The sequence below is a fragment of the Aulonocara stuartgranti genome, assembly GCF_965226115.1.
Source record: "Aulonocara stuartgranti genome assembly, chromosome: 20".
In the NCBI taxonomy this organism is placed as follows: domain Eukaryota; kingdom Metazoa; phylum Chordata; class Actinopteri; order Cichliformes; family Cichlidae; genus Aulonocara; species Aulonocara stuartgranti.
Window position 1 is genome coordinate 17,584,164 of NC_138956.1, and position 13,758 is coordinate 17,597,921.

The 13,758-nt window shown below is 40.5% G+C and overlaps 1 protein-coding gene across 1 annotated transcript in view; it reads right to left on the bottom strand.

Annotated features, from left to right (window-relative positions):
* Positions 1–519: 519 nt before the first annotated feature.
* Positions 520–13,758, bottom strand: part of plagl2 (pleiomorphic adenoma gene-like 2) — a 58,384-nt gene continuing 45,145 nt past the window's right edge. Inside the window, exons 2-4 of the mRNA XM_082519347.1 lie at positions 11,239–11,361; positions 10,648–11,094; positions 520–9,785 (exon numbers count right to left, since the gene is read on the bottom strand). Of these exons, the coding sequence (XP_082375473.1) occupies positions 8,297–9,785; positions 10,648–10,982 (1,824 nt within the window). The 5' untranslated portion in view covers positions 10,983–11,094; positions 11,239–11,361 and the 3' untranslated portion in view covers positions 520–8,296. The remainder of the gene's footprint in view (positions 9,786–10,647; positions 11,095–11,238; positions 11,362–13,758) is intronic.

Genomic DNA, 13,758 nt, shown 5'->3' on the forward strand with positions numbered 1-13,758 from the left:
GGAAATGACTTTTAAAAAATGATTTAACAACTTATTCTGTTTTCTGAATGTTAGATTGTGTTGTCCATCATAGGAGAACGATCAAAATCCTCTCTTCTCAAGAAAGTCCCATAATCACCTTAAAACATCTAAGTCAGGGGTGTCCAACTCCAGGCCTCAAGGGCCGGCGTCCTACAGGTTTCAGATATCACCCTGGGTCAACACACCTGAATCACATGATTAGTTCGTTACCAGGCCTCTGAAGAACCTCAAGACATGTTGAGGAGATAATTTAGCCTTTAAATCAGCTGTGTTGGATCAAGGACACATCTAAAACCTGAAGGCCACCAGCCCTCAAGGCCTGGAGTTGGACACCGCTGATTTAAGTTGATATACTAAAAAAAAATTTCCTACACTGCTAAAGAGCCCAGATTCTCAAAAGGTACTGAGATCTTATGATAATATCTTATGTGAATCATTTTGACATGTTTTAGTGTGGTTTAGTGTTTTGCAGATGAAAAAAAAAGAATGCCAAGAGGCTATGAAACCACTGGTTTTTCTTTTAATCATTTCAACATAACACATGACAACTCAAAGATAGACTGTACTGTACAATAAGTCAATAGTTCTGTTGTTGTGTTCATCATCTCTTTGGATCAACCAATATACAAATCTGTCACTTTAACATTGCAGCAACTGATTGCATGTGAGATATGTAACAAAAAAAAAGCAAGACCTCGCATTGTCTGTCTTATCCAAAGCACATCATTAATAGAACTCTCCCTGTAGTTGATGCTATATAATATAGTGTACGTGGATGCAAAAACTCTATTTTAACCTTCTTCTTTTTTTAAAAAAAATCTTGGTTATTTCAGAGGTGGCTGTAATAGCAAGTGATAAAAATAAAATGGGCTATGTCACTAAACAAGATACACAAAGAGGTTGGAATGCAAGACTTCCGTTAAGCTAGAAATATATAAAACTACTTGTGGATGTTGCCTGCATCAGACAGTACCCAGTTTCTCATTAACAGCGAAACAAAAGAGAGGGCAACAAAGAGAGAGCCTCATTAAAAATCTAATCAGTTTTCTCAGATTTAAACTGATATATAAATTCCCTTAAAATGTGTGTGTGCTGCACCTACTAGTTAAGAAGAAAAGATGAGAATAAGTGCATCCCTAGTAGGTGCAGGTCGAGGTAATGGAGCTACAACCAAGAAGAGTAGCAGAACAACACTGCAATTGTTTCAGAATAGGATTGATATGATATGGACATCAGCTCAAATTACAGAAGCTCATTTCTGCCAAAAAAAACAATTGTAAATTGAAATTATGAAATATTGTTTTAATTAAAAATCCCCTTGTAGTTGTGTTATTACAGTCTAAATTAGGAAACGTTAGTCAAAACTTTTATACTTTTCACTTTATGTAAATAATGACAAATGATGATCAAGCAGGACAGAGTTCATAGAGCCTGAAACAAAACTTATTTTAGCAGATGTATTATTTTTGTGCTTTTTTTAAATTACTAAGATTAAATTTCCATTTACAATTGCATTTAAGTAACCAATTATTAGCATGTCAAAATACTTAAAAGTAGAGAAATGTATTGCACTGAAAAAAAGGAGAGATCTTATTTCGTAATCTTTCATATAATTTGAAGTTAAAGATCTCATTGTCCATAGTACTATGGGATCTTATAGTAACAGGGGCGTAATTTCCAGGGGGGTTATGACCCCCCCAATAATCAGACCCAACCAATATAGCCCCCCCAATAAAATTGTGAATTACCTTGCTGTTGATAGGCTGTTGATTTTCTTTACTCATTTCAGGTATTACCAGCAAAATAGTTGCATGTTTAACCATCTGGGAATTTACCCAGATGCATTTATTTATTTAGACAGAGATCATGACAGAGATCAGCACAAAATTACGCCAATGTATAGTAATATGTACATCTACAATAGACTAGAGCATGAAGCGGAACATATAATTAACACAGTTTGAGTTTTGTTCAGATCAGTGACTATTGGCAGTACACAGCAAAATGCAAACAAATACGACCTAAAAACATGGCTCAGTACATATGCTGTACAAAGACTTCCTGTTTCAGTTGAAAATTCACGTTTTTAGTCAACATGACATTGTTCAAAATATTTTGAAAACTCTATGAGCAGCCTGATCATTTTAAATCAAGATGAAATGACCAACATACAGATCTACTTTGGAAACCAGTACAAAAATGGAAACCATGGATAGGTAGGTCTGTTAGGCTATGCTCTGTCTTTAGCCATTTTCAAGTCCTGTTTGCACATTACCCACAAATGTACCATCACTAAACCCCATCCTACTATCACTAAACGTAAGTGACACTGAAAAACAGTTAAATATGTGATTATTCACACACAAGTTCTCTACACATATTTATGGATGTTAAATCATATTTGTATCTGCAGCTTGTCCTGCTGAATGTGTAGGTCTGTTACAGACCAGATCCTGGAACTTTGTAACATTCCTGTGTGGAATGATGATGGAATGATTTTAATAGCTATCTCACTTTATCACACTTAGTATAATATCTTATTTTCACTTGACTAACTGCCTGTATTATTATTAGAATTATTTTAATTATTGGTTCACTTCTTGGCACAAATGAGCTTCCGTACAAATCATGTGGTAAGATAGGCATGAAATCTGAATTTTAACAGCTACAAGTAAGCCCTCATCACATGTCCAGTTTGCTTAAAATATCTAAAAAGAAACAATTATTCTTTTCAGGTGCTTGAAACTGAGTTTAGTAACATTAATTTAAATCCATTTTTGAGAGTCAACTTCACTGCTGCTCACAAAGTTGTTCCTTTTGGCAGAGACAATCAGTCCTGTGACCACAATGGTAAGCTTTAAAATCTATGTTGTGGGGTCGCTCTGGACTTTACTTTTGTTTGGTTACATGGTCGAAAAATGGCAGGTCTCTTACAACAGGCTTTCAGTGGCAGGCTGTGGTTGGTTTGTGGTTGTTGTCTTCAAACACTTGGCTGTAGAGTTTGATTAAAAATCACGTGAGAGAAGGCAAAGCTGGTAACCCAAAACGAACAAAAAAGTAAAAAGGGCAGAGGTCTTTTATGTAGAAGGATATTAGTGAAAGGTATATCAAAAATACTGTTATCCTTTTGGAAAAGAGAAATACACAAGTTGATAAAGTCTACACATCAAACTAATGGCACATACATATACAGGATCAATACAAAATTAAAAACATATGAACACATAAGCTGAAAATCTTAAAGAAAAAAATACTCTTTTTTAAAGGTTGAAAGTGCTAGAATTCAGATTAGCTCACAGAAACCCAGGGAGGACAAACTAAAAGCATGCCAAAAGCTTTTTCAAGACTAAATGACTATTTGTTACAAAAATATATAAATGCTCAATTTGATTGCTACAAGTTTGGCTTAACCCAAAAGGGTTCTTATAAAACCACCTTTTTAGAGATCATAATAAAGACCAGTTTTACCTTTTCTTTAATATGATAAATTCTAAGAAAGATGCTGACAGCTAATGAATTTAAGATCAGACGTCTGATCATTTTGCAAGAGCCATCATCATCATTATCAAAAAATGACTTTCCAATGGGATTCTAATTAAGTGTAAAACCTGCTCCAATTTAGTTTGAAATTTGGATTATACAAAGACAATTTTTAGGGATGAAGTTAAACAGTCAGACTGTGCGGGGACGCTTTTCTACACATTGCAGTGATTCCAAATTTTTCAGCTTCTTATACCTTCTGAAAGGAGGGGTCAGGGTTAACCTGTGTAAATGGAAACTACAGAGTAGAGGTTTCTGGCACAATTTTACCTACTTACCAAGGTGCACAGAGAAGAGCAAAAGTCTAAAGAGGTTGAAGCAATAATGTACGCAACTTTAACGCCTGACCAATGTGTTTCCACCCAAAGGCAGTAAAGTCGCTGGACCTTGAACCCCTCCACCTGTGTAAATAACAGGGTCCATCAGCTGCTCATTGTCAGGCTTTTATATCCTACAGTATTAAACGAAAAGCACTTGTAGCATTCTTCAACAAGCAATTGTGCAAAAACATAGTTTCTTCTCCCGAGGTTTTGGTAAAACAAAAAAAACAAAAACATAAAAATGAGGTGATGTGTTGTGTTGTTTTTTTTTCGAGGTCCTGTTTTATACAAACAGAAAATAATATATCAAATGACAAAAAACAAAACAAATATATGAGCATAAGCGATACCTCGAGTCCTGCAGTCAAACACGTGTCCGCCCTCTTGCTTTGAATGTCAAAGCACAGAGGTTCGGTGACTGCCTTCCTCCAGATAGATCACTATATTTTCAGACCCTTTTCCTTTGACTCTACGAAGCAGCTGAAAGAGGAGGAGGAAAGGAAGGAGTACAGAGGGAGTGGTACTGGGGCCGATGAACACTTTGTCGGTTTGTTTCGTGCACGTTTTCAGCTGGCTGTCCATCTTGCAGATAGAAAAAAAATGAAATGTTCTAGTGGTCTACAGTTGTCATCCATCTGCAACCGTAGCTAAAAGCAGCAATATGTGTTTGACTTTCCATTTTTTATGTGCTATGTTTTTTTCCTTTTTTTTCTGTGTGTTTGGGTTCCCATGTAGCACAGTGACTGCTAAAAAGGCAGAGTTACCAGGTGCGCTTTCGCTGAAATGAGATTCACCAATAAAATGAACTAGCAAAGATATGAACATGCATATTTGTCAGTGTTGGTCAGGCCACAGAAAGACCATTTAACCTTATGAGGTTGTTACCGGTGACGACACTAACCCTAACCCTAACCCTATGCTAAAGGAAATCTAACATTTAAAAGAAAATGTTCTGCCAAGTCTTGCAAATCAAGAGGAGAAAGAAATAATCATGCTAACTGAAACACATCAAAGACTATTTACATTTTTTGAAGAAAAAAAAAAGATTCACCAAAATATAGTGTTAGGGTTCAGTATTAAGGTTGGGCATCGTCACCGATGAGAAGATTAAGAATAATCCCAATTGATCTAAACCTGTATTTCCTATTGATGTGGTCGTTATTGCTGTATGGGTCATGTTAGCAACGAACTTCTGCCTCTTGCTACAATGGAAAGTACAAAATATAACTTTGCATCATTAAATTAGACATTTTTTTAAATTGTTTTTCTGATTGTGTAATGTGGTTTTCGGTCTTTGTAAAAGTTTAGCTAGCAACAGGCCACTCTGACTGACTCCCAGTTTATGGTTGTTGTTCAAATGTCAATAACACTAGTGTTCCTGTGGCTGTGTGACGTATGAGGTAAGTACGGATGATAGATGTGCTTAATTACTGCACATGTGTAAGTCACCCCTCCTAGGACTAAACAATAAATGCTGATGACTCAGTGCTATCAGAAAATGCAACTTTTAATTCTGTTGATTCTAACTGACATACATCAAAAGCCACTAACTTTTTTTAAAAGTATTTTTCTTTGTCTCTGGTTAGGGTTAGTGTTAGGGGTTAGGTTTGGGGTCAACTTAGACCTCAGAGGGATTTTTTTTAGGCTACAAGTGTGCAAAAACTTTTTCCCAAATTCTCACCATTTCTAGAATCTTTACAAAAGAGGGACAGAGTGCAGAGTTAGCATGACCCATCAAGGCACAATAATTACATTAAAGGGAATGACTACAGGTTAAATTAAATGGAAAGATAATGAGCACCTATATGACTTTAAGGTTTAGGTGACCTTTGGGTTTTGGGTTTTTAAGGACTAGTAATTAATGGTTGGAACTTCAAGACATTCAAGATAACTGATCTTGGACTGAAGATTTTATCACAGCAGAGCAGTTTTGCTAGGGGTGTAACAATTCTTTGAGACCACAGATTAGTTCAAACGTCAGTTTTTTGGCCTCAGTTCCTTTTTTCAGGGGATGAAAAACAAAAAGGAAAACATTTTTTAACACAGGCCTATTAACTTTATCATGATTGGATCATGAACAAAGATTTCATTCTATTATTCTAAACAACCTTTAAAACATTACAGCTTTTGTTACTGTAACTATGCATTGCTTTAACTAGGCATTAACAGCTCCTCATGGGTATCACAGCATGGGAAGACTGAGCCAAGATGCAATACTGATATTTGTATTGCAATTTTGGTCTTGGTCACAGAGTTGTTACACCCCATTATAAATGTATGTATACAGTGAGATACACACTCACCGGCTAGTTTCTCAGATACATCTGCTTGTTAACACAAATATCTAATCAGCCAATCAGAAACTTGTGCATTCAGGCACATAGGCATGGTCAAAACAGTCTATCAAACCAAGCATCAGAATGGGGAAGAAAGGTGAATTCTTCCACTTGTTACAATCAAGGTATGCAGAAGAGCATCTCTTAACAAGTCCATCTTCCAAAGGCTGCTTTCACCAGGATAATGTGTCATGTCACAAAGCACCTTTGGGATGTTTTGGAATGGGAGGTTCGTGGATGTGCAGCCAACCAATCTGCAGCAAGTTTACAACAATGTCATGCCAAAAATCTCTGAGAAATGTTTCCAGTACCTGGCGGCGTCTGTGCAACGAATTAAGGCAGTTCTGAAGACAAAGGGGGGTCCGACCCAATGCCAGCAAGGTGTATGTAATTTGAGTTGCCGGTGAGTATATATTCTACTATATACACGTAGCTTCATAGGTCTTCAATATCAGCATCCCTAAATTGTTCAAATCCTAGGTTGTTACTAAATTACTAACAGCGTTCTATATATATTTCCCATCCATAGTTTTGATTCCTCTAAACTAACTCAAGTACATGTAAAGGTAAAGACTGGATATGACAGAGAAAGCTTAAGGGAAAAGGCTAATACTTCATCCATTTGTTTGATCAAAACTGTAAGATACACACACATGTAAACTTGCCAGACATCAAAAACATCATCATTTAGTTGTAATACGTCTACCAAAAATACACCTTACTGAGATAAAAGCCATTATAATAATTTTTGAGATATTTCGTACACTGCAATAACATTCTTCAACACATTTTTCCTCATCTGTCACTGTAACTCTTTTGCTCTTTTTTTTGTCATTCACATATGTCAGGGTTCATCATTACCAAGATGATGCATCTTTTTAAAAGACCGCCTAAAGATGTGGTTGCAGTATATTCAGAAAATAGAGATATTTTTCAGAGATATGCGGCACAGCTAGGAAAAGCTGCAAACAACTATATCACTATCAGGGAAACTTGTAAAGGAAGATAAGTGAAAGACGGCCCTCCTCTAGTCTAGCGAGGAGCTCTCTGTCTCAGTGAAAACCTCTAGTCACGAGGAGGGAGGAGACAAAAGGTGAAGTGCCTTCTGCTAAGAAAAAAAAAAGTGCTTCTCTTGAGAAACACATAAAAAAAAATGAAGCCAACATGTGTCACACATTTCTTTCTCTTTCTTAGCTTTTCTTTAAAAATGTGTGTTTGGCAGCCAACAGATCTCTTATCTATGATTAGAGTCTGTTTTTAACTGAGCTGACTCTAAGAGCACATCAGTTTGTTATTTTTTTCGTTTTGTTATGGATTTTTTGTGGGGTTTTTCTATTTAGTTTTTTTGTTGTTTTTTATGTTGGAAGAGCACTTTTTTTCTTTTTTATTATAGAGGCCAGGTCACTTTTATGGTTCTGTGTAAGCCATCTCTGAACAGAACATAAAGTTTATGCGTTTTCCTTTCAGGGGTCTCTCTTCTCTCCATATCAGTCCTGACAGTTGAAGCTATAATATATATAAGCACGGGTGTTTCAAAAACTCAAGATGAGACGCATTCTACCATGTTCTTACATTTGGTAAAGAAAAATAAGTAAAACAAAATATCCACTTCAAACTATATTTTTTCTGGGTCACAACAAAACAGATAATCTAAAAGTTATCTTTGATTTTTTTTTATAGTATTACTTTAGAAAGTATGCAGTACCATGCCTTTTGGCCCACTGATTCTGCCTTCTATAACACTAAAAAGGGGTGATAAAAAGGGGGGATAAAAATTAATGAAAATGGAAAAAATGAAGAAAAAACCCAAAAAAACAAGGGTTAATACATGGTATAACTACAGGATAAGGGAAAAAAAGCCCAAAATAAAAGCTGCTTCAACTTTTTCCTTTTTGCTTAAAGGGGTTTAAATTCCTTTTAAGGCTCAATCAAAAGCTTTTGTGCGCACTTTCATTTAAGGCTTCTAAATGTTCTTTCATTTTAATTTTCCAACTTTCTGATTAGCCCGAAACATCTGTGCTGAGCTGAGGCTGGTGCGAAGGCCGTTCCTGCTGGGCAAGACGCAAGGTGCCGGCACTCTCACTGGAAGGCCTGGTGGAAGCGAGGCAATGTGGTGGTGCTAAGGCTGGAGCTGAACACTGGTGGGAGGGGGTGCAGAGATCCAAGACCCAGACTCCCGCTGGAGCTCTGCTGCTCCTGAGGTTGCGGTTGCAAAGAGGTAAGAGGTGCTGTGGCGACAGCAGCGGCTGCTGCCGCTGCAACTGCTGCAGCATGGGGCTCAGCAGTGTGCAGAGACGATGAAGAGGAAGAAGAGGAAGTTGAGGAGGTCGCAGATGAGGTGTAACCCATGACTAGCCCTCCAGTGCTCATGGGGGCACTGTAGGGAGGCAGGTTGATGGGCAGGAAACCCAGCAGGTGGGAGAAGTCCATGTTAGCAGCACACAGAGACTCAGCGATCACTGCAGGGCTCTTAGACAGAAGGGGATCCCCGCAGAGCTCATCCGCCAGGCCCGTGGCGGGCTCCAGTCCATCCTTGGGGGGTGAAGCAGCAGCGTGGGGCTCTGCAGAGGGAACTGGGCCTGGCAAGCCACTCTGCAGATCCATGAGGAAGCTCTCCATCTCCACTTTCAAGGGCTTGTCCAGCAGGTATGAGGTAGATCCCAGCTGGTACTTGGGCGCTGGCTGGGGCTGGTGCTGCTGCTGGGGAGCCGGAGGTTGATGGTGGGGGGGCAGTGGAGGGGAATGGTGGTGATGGTGATGGTGGTGGTGATGGTGATGATGATGGGAGTGTGGGTGAAGAGATGCAGGAGATTCCATATGACAACCCATGCCCATAGCGGCAGACAAGGAGCTTGGCATCAGAGATGGGTGTGGGTGACCCACCCCAGAATTTGACATGGCCTGGAGATGGTGGGGGTTGTACATGCCCATTGGAAAAGGTGCCCCACTAGGGAACGGTTTACCCATCATGGGGTCTTTGTTGGGCCCCATGCCGCACATCATGGGGCTGAGCTCCTCCTTCACTGAGCAGGGCGGAGAGCCCGTAGCTAAGAGACCTAGCATATCGGGAGGCTCTGTCTTAATCTTCAGCAGCTCCTGCGAGTGGCTCTTCTTCACATGGCGCGTCAGATGGTCCTTCCTGCCAAAACGCTGGGCACAGTACTGGCATAGGAAGTCCTTTCGGCCTGTGTGGACCACCATATGTCTTCTCACATCCTTCCGTGTGTAGAAACGCCGGTCACAGTGGTCACATGGGTGTTTTTTCTCCTTAGTACCGGCTGAGGACTTCCCAGAGTGGCTCTTAAGGTGCTCCAGGAGAACAGGTGTGCTCTCGTAACTCTGCATGCACACTTTACAGGTGAGATCCCCCGCCGTGGCGGAGTGCATGGCCACATGGCGCTTGTATCCCAGCTTGGTGTTGTAGTGCTTCCCACATTCCTCACACTTGAAGGCCTCTTTGTTGGGGTCATGGGTCTGCAGGTGGTTCTTCAGGTGGTCTTTGCGGTGGAACATTTTCTCACAGAATGAGCACTGGTGGGTCTTCTGCGGAGAGTGTGTGGCCATATGCCTGTGAAAAGTAGAGATTGTGAATGGAAGGGGAAATTACACGTCTGACTGTCATGTTTGTTAGTGAAGCATGCATTCTTTCAGTCAAATCCTTTGTAACTACAAATACATACACGAGTCACAGTGGCTTCCAGGCAGGACCAGAATGGGTTTTGGAACCAGTTGCTCTGATACACCAGACACACTGACACGGTGGTGAATTTAGTCACTTAAAAATGAATTTCTGGCCACGTGAGGCTGGAAACAAGTTCACCACCTTATAAAGCTCACATAGATATATAAAGATGCTGAGGCTGGGCTTGTGAAATGTGCAAATGTGCCAAAACTAAGCAACAGGTACAACAGGTTTGCGGTATTTTATATATATGGAGATCATGTCAATCTTTCAAGGTGACATTATGATTTTTTGACTGTCCTGCTACGAAATTAGGCTAGTGCAAGCTTATTTTGGGTTTGGAATGTTATATCTTCTGAAAACCACCCTAACCTTTAGTCAGAACTCTGATCACCAGATAAGTGGAAAGTGTCTGTATCTGTCTAAGAGCAAGGGGCATGTCCAGATCTACATATCTATGTACCAAACTTGGTACATTTACTCAAATACCTAAATGAAACAGACATGTTTACAAATGCTTTATATACTTATTTATATACATATATATATTTAATGGTTTATACCTTGTGTTGTGGGGGGTGGGGGGGGGGGTGGGGGGGGGGGGGGGAGTTGTGTGTGTGTTTCTTGTTTCTTGTCTTGTTTTTATGGACATGAAGTCTGCCAATAAAGATTGAATTGAATTGAATTGAATGTGTTGCACTGTATTCAAAAGGATGTAAACTGAACTATGTAAATCAAGGCTCTGTACCTGAAGAGTTTGTATTTGGAGCTGAAGGCCTTGGGACAGTGTGGATGTGAGCAGTGGAAGGGTTTCTCTCCTGTGTGACTCAAGGCGTGGAGCCGGAGCTTCTCTGGTGAGGTGAACAGAGCCCCACACACCAAACACTCGTTCCCACTTGCTCTCCCCACCTCTTCTCCTCCTTCCTCCCTCTTTCTCTCTTTCTCCCTGTCTCGCTCTCTCTCTCTTTCTGTCAGGGGCAGTGGGGCGGCGCTCCCAAACAGCTTGGCAGCAGTCCGTCGTCCCTCTTCCTCCGGCGTCAGTGCGGTAATACGGTGTGAGGCATCGGCGGCAGCAGCTGCCATGGCAGCCCTAGAGTGCCGCTGCCATGAAAATTCACTTGTAGCTCCCCTGCCTCCCAGGCTCAACTTGGGAAGTTGCAGGTCAGGGGTTGTTGAAAAAGAAGACAACACAGATCTGATCACAGAAAGAGCCAATGAGCCACAGGAAACATCGAGGTAAACCAAAATCTGGGGTGAGACAGAACATACAAGCTTTGAAACCAGCTGCCTCGAAGCTTGTGGAAACACTGCACACACTTCTTATAAACCCTCATTTTACCTGTTAGTGAAAATCTTTCTTGCCTCTTCTTTAGATGCTCCTCTCCTTCACTCTGGTGCTCACCCAGTCCCAACAGCTATGGTTGGTGGTGAGTGGGAAATACTGCTTCGCATCTTTACTGTGCTGTGGAAGAGAAAGCAAAAAAAAAAAGAGAAATTAATAAATAAGACAGTCAATGCAGTATCATAGTCACATAACAAACCAAACACCACCCAGTCAAGCTGAACTTGAAACATTACTCAGCTCACTAGTCAACAGCTTTGACTTGAGTCATAATGTAATTTGCAAACTCCACTTTGAAAGCAAGCTTCCTCTGAGCTCACTAGGGGGAGCTGAATGATAAGACTGATCAGCAGAAAAGCTGTTTTGTAAATGATGATTCCTGTTACAGCCACAGGACCTTTGTTTGTGCACCCATTAGTGAAGGCCAAATGCAATTACATAGCTTCATTCCTCATCATGTGTGTCTGCAGATGACAGATCAGGGCACAAAGCCAGCTTTGTGCGTGCACTTGTACATGTGTGTACTTAAAGCTCTCGTAAGCTTTTGGAAAGCACACAACACTGAAGCAGCACTGGGGTAAAGAAAGAGAGCACTGGTATGGGTGGTAAAGCGTCTGGGGGTGGCTTGTGTTTACAGCAACTGAAAACCTGCACTACCTGTCACCCTGATAATGACAATGATGATGAATGACCATGAACTATGAAGTCAATCCTAATGAAAACCAGCACCAAAATCCTGGTGTCCATGAACTTGTGTTTCCGAGAGACCGTATGCACTTTTTTTTACTCACGCTCATCTTTGCATTCCCTTGTTTACCCTCAGTGGCCTCTGTGATCAACCTGTGCAAGCTAGCATACCAGCCAAGTCCAAGGTTGAGCATTCCCAATACTGATCTCAATGCCAGGCATGCTCTGTGCTTCAGTCATGTGAACAGAGAGTGTATCTGAGTGTGGTCTGCATGTACAGACCTCTGTGCAAAGATGCACAGAGGTCTGTACATGCATGCAGAACTCCAAATGTACCGGTATCTGCATTGATGAGCTAATGAAGCTAATATGCTGGAATTTACTTTGAGCATGTTAACATTTGCTTTTATGAGAATTTGCGCTAAACACATGACACAAAAAGGCTTTCACAAATTTATTTTGGCACAAATACTTTTGATGTTAACTGAACTGTTAAAAAAACATGTTCTTTCCACCTTAAACTGGACAAAACTATTGCAACAAATCAAATCTTTCAAAGTTTTTCTTTGGCTCCTTTATCATTCATTTATAGTCAAGTCCTTACCTGACTGTTCATAGAACAGACAACTTATCAGCGGATCATTTTTATAAAGCGACAAAACCATGAATCACTCAAGCACAGAAATAGCACCTAACCCAACCCGTAATGAACCAGTGCTATATCATCACAGAACAGACAACTGAGCATTTAACCAATTTGAAATTGTTTAGGCACTTTTTTACTAGACAATAGACAAAAAGTAGAAAAACATACAATGGAACACTATTGGTCATGGTTTAGCCTCTCCAGAGCCCAGACCTCAGCACAACTGAAGCAGTGTGGGAAGATCTTCATAATGGAACTAATGAAAATTCCTGAAGACTACTTACAAGAAAGCTTTGTTAAAAAAGCACAGACTGTGTTGAAGAATAAAGGTGATCATATTGACTTTCAAACTTGTTAGAATTGTACAAACACAGTACTGAACTGTGTGCGTGTGTCTGTAGTCATGTATGTGTGCTGTGTCTGTAATTTCTTATCTATAACACACCTTTAACACGTCTGTGTGCTCCCGTATGTTCTAGTGTGTACATGTGCATTGATGTGCCCTCATAATACATGTGTTTACAGCAGTGGTTAAGAGGAGCTGACAGCTACAGCGTTATGTGGTGCTCATCACCCAGCAGGGGGTAAAACCCATCCCATTGACCACCCCCAGGGAGCCAGGTTCTATTGTACAGCCTACACACACACACACACACACACACACACACACACACACACACACACACACACACACACACACACACACACCGCACATTCCTGGCCTGAACCATGCCGTGTTGCCCTACCGTACCTCTCTACTCTGCACACAGCACCATGCACAAACACACAAACAAAAGCATGCACAAAGATGGTGTACGATCCACCAAGATTCCTGGCTGCACACAAAAGTCAAGAAATGTGGGGAGGGTGCAGCTTGAGGGTGGTTATGAAGATTTGGACTTTCCAATATTCCCAAGTTTTTGGGGGAAATTGAATAGTATATTGGATAGTACAGTAAGGAGGGGAGAAACCCCACACACCAGGTCTCACGTACATCAGAATTTATGAGTGATGCTAGAGGCTTTTCATCTTTAGCCTGTGTTGATAATTGGCATGTCACCAGTACAAATACTTAACACAACAAACTTGGCAAAGCATCTTAAAGACTGACACCCCGACCTTTAGAAAATGTTTTTTGGGGCTCAGTGAAGTTCCTGTTCCAACAACATTGAATTATTAAACAG